The 17351-nt window shown below is 37.1% G+C and overlaps 2 protein-coding genes across 2 annotated transcripts in view; both read left to right on the plus strand.

Annotated features, from left to right (window-relative positions):
• Nucleotides 1-17351, plus strand: part of EXOC2 (exocyst complex component 2) — a 277362-nt gene that overhangs the window by 24065 nt on the left and 235946 nt on the right. The window lies entirely within an intron of this gene.
• On the plus strand, nt 383-15339 carry HUS1B (HUS1 checkpoint clamp component B). The gene is given in 8 exon segments (XM_040460630.1): nt 383-2529; nt 2532-2614; nt 2617-2823; nt 2825-3058; nt 3060-3161; nt 3163-3225; nt 3227-3288; nt 15099-15339. Coding segments are annotated over 8 exon segments (1092 nt in total). The 5' UTR covers nt 383-2429.

Consider the following 17351-nt stretch of genomic DNA (forward strand, 5'->3'; position numbering starts at 1 on the left):
TGGATTATTTGTTTTTCGGGTGTGGAGTTTGGTGAGTTCTTTATAGATTTTGGATATAGAGCATGTATTCTCAACAGGAACTGTAATTGAAAATTAGCCCATGAGGGGACAAAAAAAGATCTTAATTTTTATGCATAAAGTACATAAGTGTGGTGTATTTATGATATTAAAATTTTGGGGGGCAATGAGGATAAAACCTAAAAAGTCTCTTTACTGAGAAGTAAGACAAAGATACTTGCTAATACTGGAGTTATTTAAAAAAAATTTTTAATGTTTTTTATTTTTCAGAAAGAGAGAGAGAGAGCATGAGTGGAGGGGTGGGGGAGGGCAGAGAGAGAGGGAGACACAGAATCTGAAGCAGGCTCCAGGCTCATCTGTCAGCACAGAGCCCAACGTTTGGCTCAAACTCACGAGCTGTGAGATTATGACCAGAGCCAAAGTCGGACGCTTAACTGACTGAGCCACCCAGCCACCCCAGTAATGGAGTTATTTAGCATTGTTTTGGAAGTTATATAACAAAAGCAGTCAGGCAATTAAAATAAGTGAGACATAAATATTGAAGAGCAAATGTCCAAGTTATGATAGGATTTGAAGGTAATAAGATTTTCTGTAGAGAAAACATTAAGGAAAAGATCATTTGGAAAATGATTTCAATTGAGGGAGACTCAGTGCTCAGTAAGTTGCCTGGCTTCAAGATAAATTACATGGGCTTCTCTGTGAACAGAGCTGAACAGTTTATTGACAGTTATAAATGATTTGAATGTGTGGGAAGATTCAGTATTGTAGATAGTTTAAATGTCCTGAGATTATCTAGATAGTCAATGTAATTGATATATTTGTTCATTTAACAAATATGTGTTGAGTGTCAGTGATATCCAGGTGGATGTTCTAAATGCTGGGTGTGTAGCAGTGTATGGAAATATAAACAACCCTTTTCTTCTGGGACTTACAGTCTGGTTAGTAGAGGTAAATAAAAGAATCAGGAATATAGTATGTCAGGGTCATGATAATCCCATCAAAATTTTAGTAGGGTTATTTTTAGAATCTTACACAATATTTTAAAGTTCATCTGGATCAATACCTGTGACAGGATGGTAAAGATAACTTGTTAAAGATTATTTGTCCTATTGAATATTTCATTAAAATAACTATGTTATAGTTACAAAATACATCAGTGGGACAAAATATAGAAGGTCTAGAAATAGTCTCAAATGAGGATTTTTGTCATTAATAAAAGTGGCATTTCAGACTAGTGGAGAAAACAATGGATTGTTCAGTGAAATGGTATTTGGTCAACTAGCTATTTAATACTGCAAAGTAGATTCCAAATGAGTTAGGTAATTAAGAAGATAAAACAACATTAAAGTACCAGAAACATGACTTTGAAAGCATGATTCTAGAAGTAGCAAAGAAAAGGTTAATAGGTTTGACATTAAAAAAGACTCAATTTCCTACGAGCAAAGAGCACCATAAACAATGTGAAAAGACAAAGGATAAACTGAGAAAGATATTCACAGTGTATAAAGTGGACAGAGAGTTAATGTTACTAGAGGTCTTAAAATCAAGGAAAATAAACCTAATAAAAAGTTGCAATGATCATTAAAATGGAATTCACCCACAATGCAGGTTGAGAGCATTTATTTTACTTTGCCTATCAAATTGCTACAGATTAAACAGATTGCTACTACCAAGTGTCCCTGGTGGAAGGGTGTGTTGATAAAGCTTTTCTGCAGGCCAGTTTGGTAATATGTACATGTTAGGATCTTAAATGCACAACTTTTGACTGGTAATTCGTCTTTGAATGTACTGTAGGGAAATAATTGGATAAATGTGCAAAAAGTTTTATAGAAAAATGTTCATTGTCATATTCATCATAGCAAAAAATTGGAAATTGTCACTTTGATTATACATCACTACAATGGAATACTAAGCAGCCTGAAAATGATGTAGATTTATATTTGCCAGTGAGGAAAGATGTCCATCTTATAGTTTATAAAAATCAGTTGCAAATGTATGCCTAAGCATGCTACAGTTTTAGAAAGCACATGTAACTGTATGTACATATATGTCCTGGTTGATGAAGACAGTATTAATGCATATACCAACAGAGTGAAATGTGGCTCTGTGAAAGATGATTTCAATTTTCTTTGTACAGTTTAGAAAGAATATTTAGAAGTTTCTGTGGTGGAATGCCTGTCCTTTTAATTAGCAGAGTGGAAACAGTAAAGCTCTTTTTAAGGGAGGAGGTAGAGGGAAGATGAAGATGGGAATAGAGGCCTTGGTTTTAGGGACCCCATGTCTGCCATGCCTTGTTGCCCTTCTCAGGGGGCCTGCAGGTGAGTGGAACCCGAGTATTGGCTCTGTTGGGACTTGCTACATGTGGGGTCGTCCCCTGCTGACCAAGCTCTGGATGCCATCCTCATGGCATCATGAAGTTTTGTGCCAGCATTTCTGGCAAAGACTTTATGGAGCTCTTTATTCACATCTGCAGCACCGTATCAAAGCTGGAGAGAGTCTGTGTGCTCCACATGTGCCAGCACAAGTGTGCTTCAGGCCTGATGACTGCAGGGTCATCTGTGATGCTAGAGTGTGGTGTGAGGTGAGGCGGGAGACTTCTTCCACTGGTTTCACATGAAAGATGTTTCAGAGGAGTTTAATGAGATTTATTTAGAGCTGCTATCTGAGCATTTGTTCAGACAGGTGAGAAGCACAGGGAATGCCTCTGCCCTGAAGCCCCAGTTGACCAATAAGTGGCTCCCCCACCTCGCCGTGGCTGTGGAGCTGCCATTGCCCACAGGTTGGACTCTTGTTGTGGTACACAGTCGATTGATCGCCTGTGAGGTTGCTTCCCAGAGTGGTGTTGGAAGATTTCCTGGAGCCCAGTGTGCAAGCCCATGATGTTAGTGTTTATCTTCCTGCTTTGAAGACTCTGAAGAGCACTATAGAAAGGCTAGCAAACTTGGGTGATCAAGTGCTGGTTGAAGCAAATCTAAATGGCAAAATGAACTTGAGGGTACAAACTGATGTGTCTATTAAAAGTTATTTTAACAATTTTGGAAAATCCTTCCAAGTCTGCTCAGGATATGCCTCAAGATAGAAACCCTGAGAATATGTTGCAAGTACTAGTGGAAAGTAGGAAGCTTCTGTAGTTTTTCGAGGGATAGCAAAATAAATCCTACAATAGCCTTATGCAATATTTTGAGCAATACTCTTCTTCATCTTGTTTTTGGTTCATGAAGATGTCTCTTTTCAGTATTTTATTTTTGCTTATAAAAATTCAAGCGGCCTGTATTTTTTTTTTTTTTCTTTTTAAAGCTTATGGTCTTTTCAAAACTGAAACAGACCCTGAGTTAATTGGGTTGCAAGTCTGCACTCTCACTGACCTATATAGAATGTACGTTTTGTTCAGCCCTTCTTCCTTTACAAAGCTTTTATTAAAAAAGTCATTGGTGAAAGAATTGGATAGTTCATTTTTTATGTTTCTTGACTTTTATCAGTTTTTTTCATACTTTTTAAGATGCCAACAAGAAAAAGATTTTCTATTTTAACTCTTTTTAACAAAAAGGATTGTAACAAAATAAATAAAAACTTTGAATCCTGAAACATTGGATCAGTTTTTATTATAAAATGCTACCATGTGAAATGGGAACTTCATTCTTTTAAAGCAAGTATAATTTTCTGAGGGAGTTTTCTTAGCTTGATATGATACCTGAAAGGTATTTAGCATTTGTGCGTATTACATAGTTTTTATTAAGCTGTTTTTTGGTCAAAGTATGTATTAATGTATATTCATAGTTTTAGATTTATCATCTACAAAGCTTGAGTTGGTTATTAGGCTCACTAATAGTGCATCTTATTCACTGTGATTCAAGGAAATGGTCAGTTTATGTTTACTAAGATATTTCTTATGGGTAACTTTTATATAAACCTAGTTTTCATTTTTCCCCATAGTATTACATTATTCTAATAGAAAATGATTCTTAATGTTTCAATATTTTGAGAAGAGGAAGGAGGAGTTATAAAGGACTACTACAGTGATTAGAGGGAAGGTTTATATTCTTTCATATTAAATTTTACTTTTTTAATGGCTTATGCAATAAGACAAGTCTTTAACTTGGCAGCCTTTATTTTTGCAGACTCCATGAACTCCCATGGCTACATTTTAATCACTAATGAATAATTTCCTACTAGATTTGGTGATAAAATGCTTAAATTTGCTAATTTATTTTGTTTTGCTGATTTGTAAATTCCATTCATGCTGTTGTGGAAAGAACACAGAAACATGAGACCTAGGGAAGTCACTTGAACTCTGGCTCTTTAAGATCTTTCAGTTTGAGCAGATTACGTTTCAGTCCTCTGAGGGTTTCAATATAAGAAGATTAAATAGTTGTTTTAAAAATTATTTCAGGGGCGCCTGGGTGGCGCAGTCGGTTAAGCGTCCGACTTCAGCCTGGTCACGATCTCACGGTCCGTGAGTTCGAGCCCCGCGTCGGGCTCTGGGCTGATGGCTCAGAGCCTGGAGCCTGTTTCCGATTCTGTGTCTCCCTCTCTCTCTGCCTCTCCCCCGTTCATGCTCTGTCTCTCTCTGTCCCAAAAATAAATAAAAAACGTTGAAAAAAATTAAAAAAAAATTATTTCAAACGTAGTATCTTAAAATTATTAACATAACTTTCAGAATTATGGCTTAAGTTTTTTTCTAATTTATGAATTAAACACAGTTGCTTGGTGAATATTTTAAAGCTTTTTAAATGAAAGATGAAAATGTAAAACAAATACTTTAACTCAGTGAGAAAATTATAAGATATGCACTTTTTTTTTCTGCGCATAACACAGAAATGACTTCTCATACTTGTTTCTAGTATCTTTTCCAATTTTTTTTCTTTTGGTTTATTAATTAAGTGAGAATTTTCAAGGTGTAGTAAAAGTCTGCCTTTTTACCTCTCCTTCCTTCCCTCCGTCTGTCTCTCTGTCTCTCCCTCTCTCCCTCTATCTTTTCCTGTGCCTCTTTTCTCTGTATTTAATAAAACCAGGAAAATGAAAAAAACCTATTCTTTGTTTTGGGAAATACATATTTGTGCACTTTAATCTAAGGTAAATTATTATGATGGTTAACTTTTAATAATTCATTAACAGAAAGTATCTATAAAAGTTTTGTAACCTAGTCTTTGTAATGTAACTTTTGAAAACGGAGAGGTGTAATTTATTCCTCTACTCAACCTACAGGTATGTTGCTATTAAAGAAAAATTAAAAAACCATCTCATACTGTAACATCTAAATATAAGGTCTTAAAAATTCAGATTCTTTCAATGGTCTAGTAAAAAATGTTTATAATGAATACAAACATTTTAAAATAACATGTTTTTATTATAGTTTAGTTGTGAAAGTCAGGCACTGCCAGTTTCTAGTCTTACAATTATTAATTTAATTTAAAAGCCTGGTCCAATGAGTAAAATTCTTACAGAATCATCCTTAGGGATGATCTCATCTACCCACCTTATTTATAGATAAGAAAACAGTTACAGGGAGCATAAAAGTAAGGGCTTTTAATTTTCTTTTCTTTTTTAATGTTTATTTTTGAGACAGAGACAGAGACAGCATGAGCAAGGGAAGGTCAGAGAGAGAGGCACAGAATCTGAAGCAGGCTCCAGGCTCAGCTATCAGCACAGAGCCCGAGGCGGGGTTCGAACCCACAAACCCTGAGATGGTGACCTGAGCCAAAGTCCTATGCAGCATTGACTGAGCCACCCAGATGCCCCAGGGCTTTTATCTGTTATTGCCATTGTTAATGCCAGGACCCATTTTAAAACCCTGATCTACAAACTATGTATGTTAAGTATTTGAGCTTGGTCTATTATGGCTTAGTTTAGAGACTTAACAGATTGGATATACTTTTGTTTATCAAAATAAATCTACATTGCCTTGTGACTCTATTACTTATCTGAAAAGATAAAATTTAAATGAAAAAAGTCCAAAACATTTTAAAAGCTGTTGTCTACTGTCCTTGTGTGAAGATATCCTTTGTTCTTGCAGGTAGGAAGGGGTTTATCTGCCAGAAAATGGTAATTCTCTGGAAGACCAACACACATTAAAAAATCAAGGCATCAAGTTTAGAAATTATTTCAGCTTCTGTTTCTGTATTTTAGAGAAACACTACTAAGAAGCACGAAAACACTTAGGCTTTTATGTTTCACTGTATCTTTAGAAATAAATCATTGATGAAATGTGTAAGGTTAATACTATATTATTTTAATTAAATGAGGTTTATGACAAGGCAAAGCCAAATTTTTGTTAACCTGTTTAGTATATTTGCATAAGAAAGACCTTATGACAGATTTTCAAAGACTACTGGCATTGCATTTGGAAATCTTTGTGAGGAAAATTTGTAGATACTTAATGACAAGTACAGATGAGAATTTTCCTTTAAAAATGTCTCTGTTAGGGGCACCTGGGTGGCTCAGTCGGTTAGGCGGCCAACTTCGGCTCGGGTCACGATCTCGCGGTCCGTGAGTTCGAGCCCCGCGTTGGGCTCTGTGCTGACAGCTCAGAGCCTGGAGCCTGTTTCAGATTCTGTGTCTCCCTCTCTCTGACCCTCCCCCATTCATGCTCTGTCTCTCTCTGTCTCAAAAATAAATAAACGTTAAAAAAAAAATTAAAAAAAAAAATGTCTCTGTTAGCCTGGCATGGGTTTTGAAACGGAAAATGTTTGGAGATGAATCCTGTTTTTTAAGGCTTAGACTCTTCCCTCATAGTGATAAGAAATTATTTATTTGTGACACTAAACAAAACATTATAATGTAGGGAATTTCTAATTTGGGGCAGGTTGAAAAGAGATCTCTTTCTATAATTCATTTTACAAATAATTACTGAGTGCATACTGTGTGGTGGGCATTGTTTTATGTGTTTTGGACCTTGTAGAGTAAAAAGTAGATATTCTTATATTACTAAATTAAATGCCTAAATGGTCTTCCTGAGATAATGGTTTGCCCATGTTTGGGGACATGTAAGTAATGTTTCATGGTAAGGAAATACCATTAATTTTTACATATGAGCCAGTATAATGAATGCTGGATTTTCAGCTGCCTCTGATTTGAATGTCTGGAACACAGCTGTACTCCTCAATCATAAATAAGAAAATAGATCATACTTTTTGATTCATTATCATTAGTAGTGGCCCAGACATTACCTATTGTTACCAGACATTACTTTGTTTTACTTGGACAAACTTTGAGGTTAACATAGTTAAGATTATGATCCTCTATATATAAATGCTCTCAAAATGGATTTGAAATACTGGAAGTAAATCGGCAACTACTTCTTAGTAGTGTTTCTCTGTTTGTTTGTTTGTTGGAGTGGGGAGGGTTTCTTTTTTTTTTTTTTTCTTTTTCTTTTTTTAAACTAGAGTTTCTCTAATTTCAATTCTTTTTCACACCAGAATGAGCAGTAACTCAGTCACATAGGAAGCAACTAAGGTTCTCAGAATGTGGGCTATCAGTTAGAAAAATGACCTCATAGTATGCAGTGTGGTATAAAGGAAAGAGTGATATTAGACTCCTAGGAGTCAGGAAACCAAGGATATGGTCTGTTTTATAAGTACTTAGATGTGTGACCTTGAAATAATCATTTAACATCTTTGGGTTGCAATTTCTTCAGATGACAGGTCTAGGCATTAATTGGATCAAGTCTGTTGGCTTTGATTCTGTTGAGTACTGACATGTCCTACTGATAATCACCACCACCATGTGAAGGGTAGCTGACAGTCTAATATTTTATTACCTTTTCAGTAATATTCTGAATGTTTTCATCCTACTGTTTTTCTGGAAATAAAGATTGTAAGATATTTCTGCTTAAATATTCTTTAGATTCTGAAAGTAATCAGTTGAAGCCACATGCTTATCTGTTTTATAGTCTAATACTAAAGACAGGGATTAATACTATAAAGATAATTAAACCACCACTCAACAGTGGTCTAATTTTCCATGCCAATTGAACAACGCATTTTCCTTTGTCCAGAACTGTAGACATTAATCAGTGAGGCAGCTTAATTACCCACTCTTTCCTTAGTGTTTGTTTTCCCTGCAGTGTTATGGTATCTTTGGGAACAATATAATTTCTGTTAATTAAAGCAGTTGTCGGAACTTTGTGTTGAAATATGTCTATGCTTTCTTGAAAAATTTTATTAATATGTGTTAGCTCAGGCTTAACGATTTATAATAGTTTTCAAGCACATTCTCAAAACAAGCTTTATACTCTTTTGTACATGCTTAGAAACATGTTTAAAGAGATAGTACTATATGACCCATTAAAAGAATATTTATTTTTGAAATTTTTATAATTTTAGTGTATTTACTAAATATAGTTAAATATATGGGACTTGGTAAATATTCTTTTTTTAACCAAACATTAGTTTTAGCATGTCTTTTGTTTAGTAGTTGTTTATTCATTGCTTATTTGTGCATTTTGCTAATGTGAATATGCAAGTAAATATTTATCTGTTGACTAACAGTGGACCTTGTACATTGATTAGTAGGAGAATAATAATTTGATTTAGTTTTGCTTTATTTTAAAATATTAACAAAGCATTATTGAGAACTTTTTATTTTGATACAGGTTCAAACTTACAGAAAACTTAAAAAAAATAGTAAAAGTAGCTCACTCCTGTAAACTTATAAGAAAATACAGTGGTGGGGTGCTTAGGTGGCTCAGTCAGTTAAGAGTCCAGTCTCAGCATAGGTCTTGATCTTAGGGTCTTGAGTTTATGCCCCATGTTGGGTTCCATGTTGGGCATGGAGCCCATATAAGGAAAAAAAAATATGGTAAATAACAACTGTAAGCTCTTTAGCTAGAGTGACCAATTGTTTACTTTTCTTTTTTTCTCAAGTTTTTATTTAAATTCCTGCTGGTTAACATACAGTGTAGTATTAATTTCAGGTGAAGAATTTAGTGATTCAGCACTTCCATACAACACGTTGTTCTCATCACAAGTGCCATTCTCATCACAAGTGCCCTCCTTAATCCCCATTACCTATTTAACCCAACCCCCACTTTTGATATATTTACTTTTTGTCCCATTTATTTTTATTATTCTGTCAGTCTGTCAGTATGTATTTCTTTAACTCATTTGAAAATATGGTGCAAACAACATTTTTTCCCTACATACTTCAGTAGGTAACTAAGAACAAAGACATTCTCTTACATTACCACAGTACATTTATCAAAGTGAGAATTTAATAATAATACCATACTATGTAAATGGCAGTTCCAATTCAGATGGTGATAATTTGTCCAATTTTGTACTTTATAGAAGGTATTTTTTTCCTCTTCTAGAATCCATCCAGGATCGTGCAGTATATTTAGTTGTAATGTGTCTTTTCTCTCTGTCTCTTTTTTTAAATATTTTATTTATTTTTGAGAGAGAGTGCAAGCAGGGGAGGGGCAGAGAAGGGGGTGGGGCAGAGGATCCTAAGTGGGCTCTGTGCTGACAGCAGTGAGCCAGACATGGGGCTTGATCTCACCTAACATGAGATCATTAACAGATACTCAACTGACTGAGCCACCTAGGCATCTCTAGTTGTACTGTCTCATTATTGTCCTTTAATATAGAATAGTTCTTCAGCTTTTCTTTGTTTTTATTGACCTTGACATTTTCAAAGAGTACAGACCAATGATTTTATAGAATGTCTGTGAATTTAGGTTGTCTGATGATTAGTTTTGGGTTATGCATTTTTAGCAGGACTATCACAGAAGTGATGTCAGATTCTTCCCAGTGTAATACATCAACGACATGATGTTTGTCTCAACATTGGTGATTTTAATTTGGATCACTTGGTTAACGTGATAGGTGTCAGATCTTTTGTAAAATTACTGTTTTTCCCTTTGTAGGTAATTTGTAGAGAGATGCTTTGAAACTATGTAAATATCCATTTTTTTAAGCCAAACACTAGTTTTAGCATCCATTGGTAATTAATAATTGCATCATAACTTTCTTATTTATTGGTTAACATTCTGTAGTAAGGAGAGTTTTCTTCTCTATTTTTTTTACTGGTTTATGTTAATAGGATGGTCTTGCATATTTTCTTATATAATAGATTACAATGCATTGCTATCATTAATTTTTTTGATGTCCAAATGTCTCAGATTTGGGTAATGGGAGCCCCTTCGGTGAGTACTTCCCTACTGATGTAACAAAATGATTTAGGTTTATCTTGTAGTTGTCCTGCTTTGGCCCTGGAATCAGCAGTTTCTCCCAAGGATTCTGGTTCCCTTTATTGGATGATGGTACTTAGAAGTTAGGTATGCTCATTGCCACTTATGTAATATTACATGTAGCCTCTCTCATTGTGTACAGAGCTAGGAAACACACACTCACAATCTATCGGATACATACATCTGCCTATCTGTGTATCTGTCCATCATATATGTCATATATATGTTTATTAAAAACTCTGAGTTCATTTTTATGAAGAGGATTTTCAGAGTTTTTGCTCATTTTTTAAAAATCGGGTTACTTAAGTTGAAAAATTATGTTTTTGATATAAAGTCCTTTGTCAGATAAATTTATTGAGAATATTTTCTGCCAGTGTATGGTTGCCTATTTATTTTCTTTTGATGAGAAAGTTTCAATTTTGATGAAGTCTAAAAATATCAGGTTTTTCAATGTATGGTTATTGTTTGCCATGTTGGAGAAGAACTCTATGTGTAGAGATGCCCTCTTATTTTATCTTCTTTATTGTTTATAATTTTATGTTTAGATGTGATCCATCTTGAATTAATTTTTGTAAGTGGTGTGAGGCTACATTTATATTCTTTTTCCCCCCCATGTGGAAACTGAATTATTTCAATACCATTTGATGAAAATGTTTTTATTTCCCTTGAACTGTTTTGTTGTGTTGTCAAAAATCAACTGGTTATATAAGCATGGGTCCATTTCTGAACTCTGTTCTTCTCATTCATTAGGTTATCCTTATGCCAGCAACTCACTGTCTTGATTACTGTAGATTCATAATAAGTCTTTAAGTCGTGTTCTGTAAGAGTTAAAAAAAAGTTAAAAAACTTTTCCCCTCCTAAAACTGTTTTGGCTATTGTAGGTTCTTTGAAGATCTGTAGGAATTTTAGCATCAGCTTGCTAGTTTCTTTACATAAGCTTGTATAACTTACTCTTCCATTTGGGGAGAATTGATATTTCAATAACATTGAATTATCTGGCCCATAGACTGTATAGTTCTTCACTTATTTAGTTCTTTTTTTTTGCCTTCTCTGTTATATTTTAAAGTTTTCAAGAAGTCTTGTATGTTGTTTTTATTAAATGTATGTTTTAAGTATTTTGGTTTTTATAATGATATTCTTAAACAGAACTTTTAAAAATTTGACTGTAATTGTTTCCCACTAGAATTTAAAGTAGATACTTTTTGTATATTAACCATGAATAATGATATCTTGCTAAATTCAGTTATTAGTACTATTAGTTGCTTAGTAGATTCCTTAGGATTTTCTATATAAACAATCATGACATCTGCAAATGGAAATACTTCCTTTGCAATCATTATGCCGCTTATTTCTTTAGCCTTATTGTCTTATAGCACTGGCTAGGACCTCTAGAACATTGTTATATAGACAAAATGAGTGAGACATTTTTCCTTTATTTACTGGTCTGAGAGGAAAAGCACTGTATATTTCATCATTAAGTGTAATGTTAGGTGATCCCTCCCACCCTGTTTTCCTTTATTAAGAGGTCCTTTCTATTTCTAGTTTGTTGAGGTTTTTAAATCATGAATAGGTATTGAATTTTGTCAATGATTTCTACATCTTTTTAGATAAATACATGGTTTTTCTTTTTACTTTAATGTGATTTACAGTGATTGAGTTTTGAAAGGGAAACTGCCTTTGCACAGCAGAGTTTATAAACCCCACATGGTCATGATGTCTTCCCACAGCTTCTGTTTTCTGAAATAATTCATGTAGGCTTGGTATTATTTCTTCCTTAAATGTTTGATAGCTTTTATCAGTGAAACCACTAGGTCAGGAGTTTTTTTTTTCCTTTCTTTCTTCTTTTTTTAATGTTTATTTTTCAGAGAAAGAGAGTGAGTAGAGGAGGGGCAGAGAGAGAAGGAGACACAGAATTTGAAACAGGCTTCAGGGTTGGTATTATTTTTCCTTAAATCTTTGATAGTTTTTATCAGTGAAACCACTTTGTTTGGGTTTTTTTTTTTTTTTTTTTTTCTTCTTCTTTTTTTAATGTTTATTTTTGAGAGGAAAGAGAATGAGTAGGGGAGGGGCAGAGAGAGAGAGGGTGACACAGAATTTGAAACAGGCTTCAGGTTCTGAGCTGTCAGCACAGAGCCCAGCTTGGGGCTCTAACTCACAAACTGCGAGATCATTACCTGAGCCAAAGTCGTACTCTTAACTGACTGAGCCACCCAGGTGCACTTCTGGGGTTTTCTTTATAGGAAAGTTTTTGATGATGAATTTGTAGCAGGATTCTTGCACAGAGAGACAGGACACTGAACCTTTTCTGTCCAGGAAGCAACTTCACTCATTGTGCTGGCATGGGCTCACTGGGTTTGTACCCAAAACACTGAGCCCCTAGCGCAGTGGGGGTTTTCCTTTTGTACAAGTTTTGCTCCTTTGTCTCCCATATATAGTAACATTCAAAGTCTGAATGGATGGTCTTTGTTGCAGAGTTGTGAGGAATGTTGCACACCTGCACGTAGCCAGGTCGCCTTCCCTTGACTTTAGGTTTTCACGATATTCCTTATGGAGGGACTCTACCACATTACCCCTATTGATGCTCGGACCCCTTACTTTGGGTCAAAGAGCATCATCTTGGTTAGGGGTTTATACTTCCATAACATCATCACATGCATGGCTGTTTTCTTTTTGACCATTACGTCAGTGAGGCTGGAGACAGACTGCATAACCAGGGGAGCTAGGGAAGGTAGGATTAAGCAAGGTCACCAAATTAAGAGAATAATACCTATGAGGATTTTGAATCCCCTAAGAGCTGAAAACCATCCTCCAAATAACTCCCTGGGGTCCCAACCTTTCCAGGTCTGGACTGGGACATGAGCAACCTTTCTCATTTGATTTATCGCCTCTATGACTTTGCCTTCATCATCTATCTGTAGGCAGCAGTTGCTCAGGTTAAAATTTCCACAAACTCCTCCCTCCGAAGCAAGCAAATAATCTAACGTCAAGCAATTTTAATAGATAACATTGCTCATTTTAGTTTGCTGCATGACTAGTAAGTTAAGAACTCTGGCAGTTTCATTGGTTATAATTTGTACAACTGCTTGCAGTCTGATTATGCGGTTTAGCATGCAGATGGGAGTGCATTAGCCCCAGGATCCATCTTCTGCCCAGGTGACAGGGCCATAATATTGGATTATACACTTGGGAGGCCATTCATTATCTTTCCAGTTGCCAATTGGTAGGGCATGTTGTTTCCTTTGAGTCTCCCTGTCCCCATACACTTGGATTCCCAATGTTCCCCTCTGGCAAGTGGGATCAGGAAGAAAGATGAACAAATAGTTCCCAGCACACATGATCCTGACCAGCCTGAGGGAAGTGTTGTGTAGTCTGTCCTTCCACATATCCAGTATAGTCCACCTGGGGCCCACCATTTGATGACTGTGTCGACAATGTCCCAGGCCTCTTGGAGATGAGAGAAGTTAGACAAGGGGTGGGGATCTGGCTCAAGGTGATCTGGGGTTCCCCACCATTGGGTTTCCTGAGTTATAAAATCTTTGGCCTAGGTAGGCATGTTAAGCTTCCAACAGATGGTGAACTTCCTTTCCCCGTGGGCAAGGCAGTTTTTGTTGTTGTTGTTGTTTTTTTCCCAGTAATTGAGGTTTTGAGGAGCCAAACCCCAGTAGTAGGGTTGGGGCATTCTGTTCCATTATAAGGTTCTCAGGGATCTAATTCTCTAGCCTCCTATGGCCATTGATCCCTCATGTTGGTTCCCTCGCATACATAACAAGAAGAGATCTTTAGAGTTTGGGCTATAGTCTCTGCTAGGGCTAGAAATAGATTTTTCATCGTGACAGACAGGAGGAGGACCCTTCTCCATTTCTTCATAAAAGGAATGAAAGACCTGGTGAGTTGTGGCCTTATGTGTGACAATAACTCTCTTAAAATACGACACTGTTCCTGTGTCTGTGCCCTGTCCATGGATATATATCCCCATCTGCCAGCTACTGTTCCATCAGGGGTCTCCCAGGTTAAGAGTAGTAAAATTAACCGGATTACAGGTCCCCAACTGACAATTTGGTGTAGTCACTCCCTTCTGAAAGAATGCTGTCGTGCCTTCTTTTTTCCCAAGTACTCCATGAAACACAGCTCCTGCTAGGGCATAAAAACACAGGTGTATAGGCACCAAAACCATTTTCCTCACACACGTATTTGTCATTGAGTCAGTATTCCTGCTCCTAATCTAAGCCTCTGCATGGTATATCAAGAGTCCTTGGGCCCTCTATGACAAGTGCCCACTTTTTTCATATGACATGCCTCTGGGCCAATACCTATAACCACACATATGTCAAACAGCATTGACACCTGTCGTTTTGGGTTAATAATTTGTGTCTAGCTGACCAAGGCCCCCTACTCTTGGTAGGATCGGACTTCTAAACAATCTTCACTGGGGGAGTATTGTGGGTCAAAGCAAGTATATTGACTCTCCCATTGGCAGATAGAATATGTGGTCTTACTATGTCTGCAGGTCCCCAGGACTTTTCCTTGGCATAAGAAGTGAGTATGGTATAGTAAGGTCCAAGTGACTCCCTGGCCTGACTTGGTTATGTGAATACATGGGTCACATGATGAGGAATCTAGGTCTACAGAAAGGGTCCAGATTAGAAGCAGCCGATACCAATGAAGCATCCTATCCACAAAAGGAAGGTGAGTGCTAGCAGAAATCTCTCACCATACTGCCATCTGGCCAGGGCGGCCTCTGCCAATCCTGTGGCAAAAAAGTAGAGCAAGAATCACAGTGATGGCAAGACACAACGGGTGACAGCTCTTCACAGTAAGGGAACAGATATAGAAAATAGGGACAGTCTATCTGTTCCACCAGACCATTGATTTCTCAAGCTTCTGCTGTGTGTAGATTAGTCAGCGTCCGGAGTGACTGTCCCCAGTCACTGCAGGGCTGCAGTCTCCCAGAGCCTCTGGAGTTGCACATTGCTTCTTCCATATGGTCAGCTTGCACGGCATTGATGAATCAGCTCCCAGTTTCAAGATGCTGGCTTCATTTTGCTGTGGTGAATCCAGAGACCCACCTCGGTTATCTTTACTTCAGTAGGGGTGGACGGAATGACAGTGAACGGGCCCCTTCAGAGGGATTTTAGGGGTTGGACATTCTACTTCTTCACCCATACAGCATCTCCTGGTTCAAAGGGGTGAGCCTCTGTGGTCAGACTCACAGGTAATCACTCCCTAACCCAGTGGTGTAAGATGGTTAGGGTAGAGCCAAGGGTCTGTATCTCTTGCCTTAGGGTTAGATTGCCTATCTCATTTAGGTCCCCCCCTTATGCCCTTGATAATTGGGAAAGGGCACCCATAAAGATTTCATAAGGGGAGAACCCCATCTGCTTAGTGGTGCTATACCTGATTCTTACTTAACAAGGCATTTGGCAACACCTGGTCCCAGTGTAGGTGGGTTTCCTGGCATAGTTTACCTAATTGTAGCTTCAGGGTTTGGTTCATTCATTCTACCTTCCTGGAGCTCTGGGGTTGGTATGCCGTGTGTAACTTTGAAGTGATCTTTAACCCCTTTGCCACCAGCCGCACCACATCAGCCATGAACGCTGGCCTATTATCTGATCCCATAGTGATAGGGATCCCAAATCAAGCAATGATTTTTTTCTTTAAATATGAAATTTATTGTCAAGTTGGTTTCCATACAACACCCAGGGCTCATTTCAACAGGTGCCCTCCTCAGTACCCATCACCCACCCTCCCCTCCCTCCCAGTCCCCATTAACGCTCACTTTGTTCACCGTTTTTAATAGTCTCTTATGTTTTGGCTCCCTCCCTCTCTAACCTCTTTTTTTTTTTTTTTTTCCTTCCCCTCCCCCATGGTCTTCTGTTAAGTTTCTCAGGATCCACATGAGAGTGAAAACATATGGTATCTGTCTTTCTCTGTATGACTTATTTCACTTAGCATAACACTCTCCAGTTCCATCCACGTTGCTACAAAGGGCCATATTTCATTCTTTCTCATTGCCACGTAGTACTCCATTGTGTATATAAACCACAATTTCTTTATCCATTCATCAGTTGATGGACATTTAGGCTCTTTCCATAATTTGACTATTGTTGAAAGTGCTGCTATAGACATTGGGGTACATGTGCCCCTATGTATCAGCACTGCTATATCCCTTGGGTAAATTCCTAGCAGTGCTATTGCTGGGTCACAGGGTAGATCTATTTTTAATTTTTTGAGGAACCTCCACACTGGTTTTCCAGAGCAGCTGCACCAGTTTGCATTCCCACCAACAGTGCAAGAGGGTTCCCGTTTCTCCACATCCTCGCCAGCATCTATAGTCTGATTTGTTCATTTTCGCCACTCTGACTGGCATGCGGTGGTATCTCAGTGTGGTTTTGATTTATATTTCCCTGATGAGGAGTGATGTTGAGCATCTTTTCATGTGCCTGTTGGCCATCTGGATGTCTTCTTTAGAGAAGTGTTTATTTATGTTTTCTGCCCATTTCTTCACTGGATTATTTGTTTTTCGGGTATGGAGTTTGGTGAGCTCTTTCTTTATAGATTTTGGATACTAGCCCTTTGTCCAATATGTCATTTGCAAATATCTTTTCCCATTCTGTTAGTTGCCTTTTAGTTTTGTTGATTGTTTCCTTGGCAGTGCAGAAGCTTTTTATCTTTATGAGGTCCAATAGTTCATTTTTGCTTTTAATTCCCTTGCCTTTGTGGATGTGTCAAGTAAGAAATTGCTGCAGCTCAGGTCAGAGAAGTTTTGTCCTGCTTTCTCCTCTAGGGTTTTGATGGTTTCCTGTCTCACATTCAGGTCCTTTATCCATTTTGAGTTTATTTTTGTGAATGGTGTAAGAAAGTGGTCTAGTTTCATCCTTCTGCATGTTGCTGATCTACACATCTATCATTTCACATATTTACCCTTTTTTGTTTTATTTATTTGGTGAAAATACTTCAGCTCTATTCTCTCAGCAAATTTGTTATATACAATATGGTGTTACCAGGTAGTCACTATTAGATCCTTAGACTTTATTTGTAACTGAAAGTTTGTATCCTTTTACCGGCTTTTCCCCATTTCCCTTACTCCACAACCCCTGACAATCATCATTCTACTGTTTCTATGAGTTAGCCTTAAAAAAAAAAAAAA

Source organism: Herpailurus yagouaroundi, unplaced genomic scaffold (assembly GCF_014898765.1).
Source record: "Herpailurus yagouaroundi ecotype Mexico unplaced genomic scaffold, PumYag 250, whole genome shotgun sequence".
In the NCBI taxonomy this organism is placed as follows: Eukaryota; Metazoa; Chordata; class Mammalia; order Carnivora; family Felidae; genus Herpailurus; species Herpailurus yagouaroundi.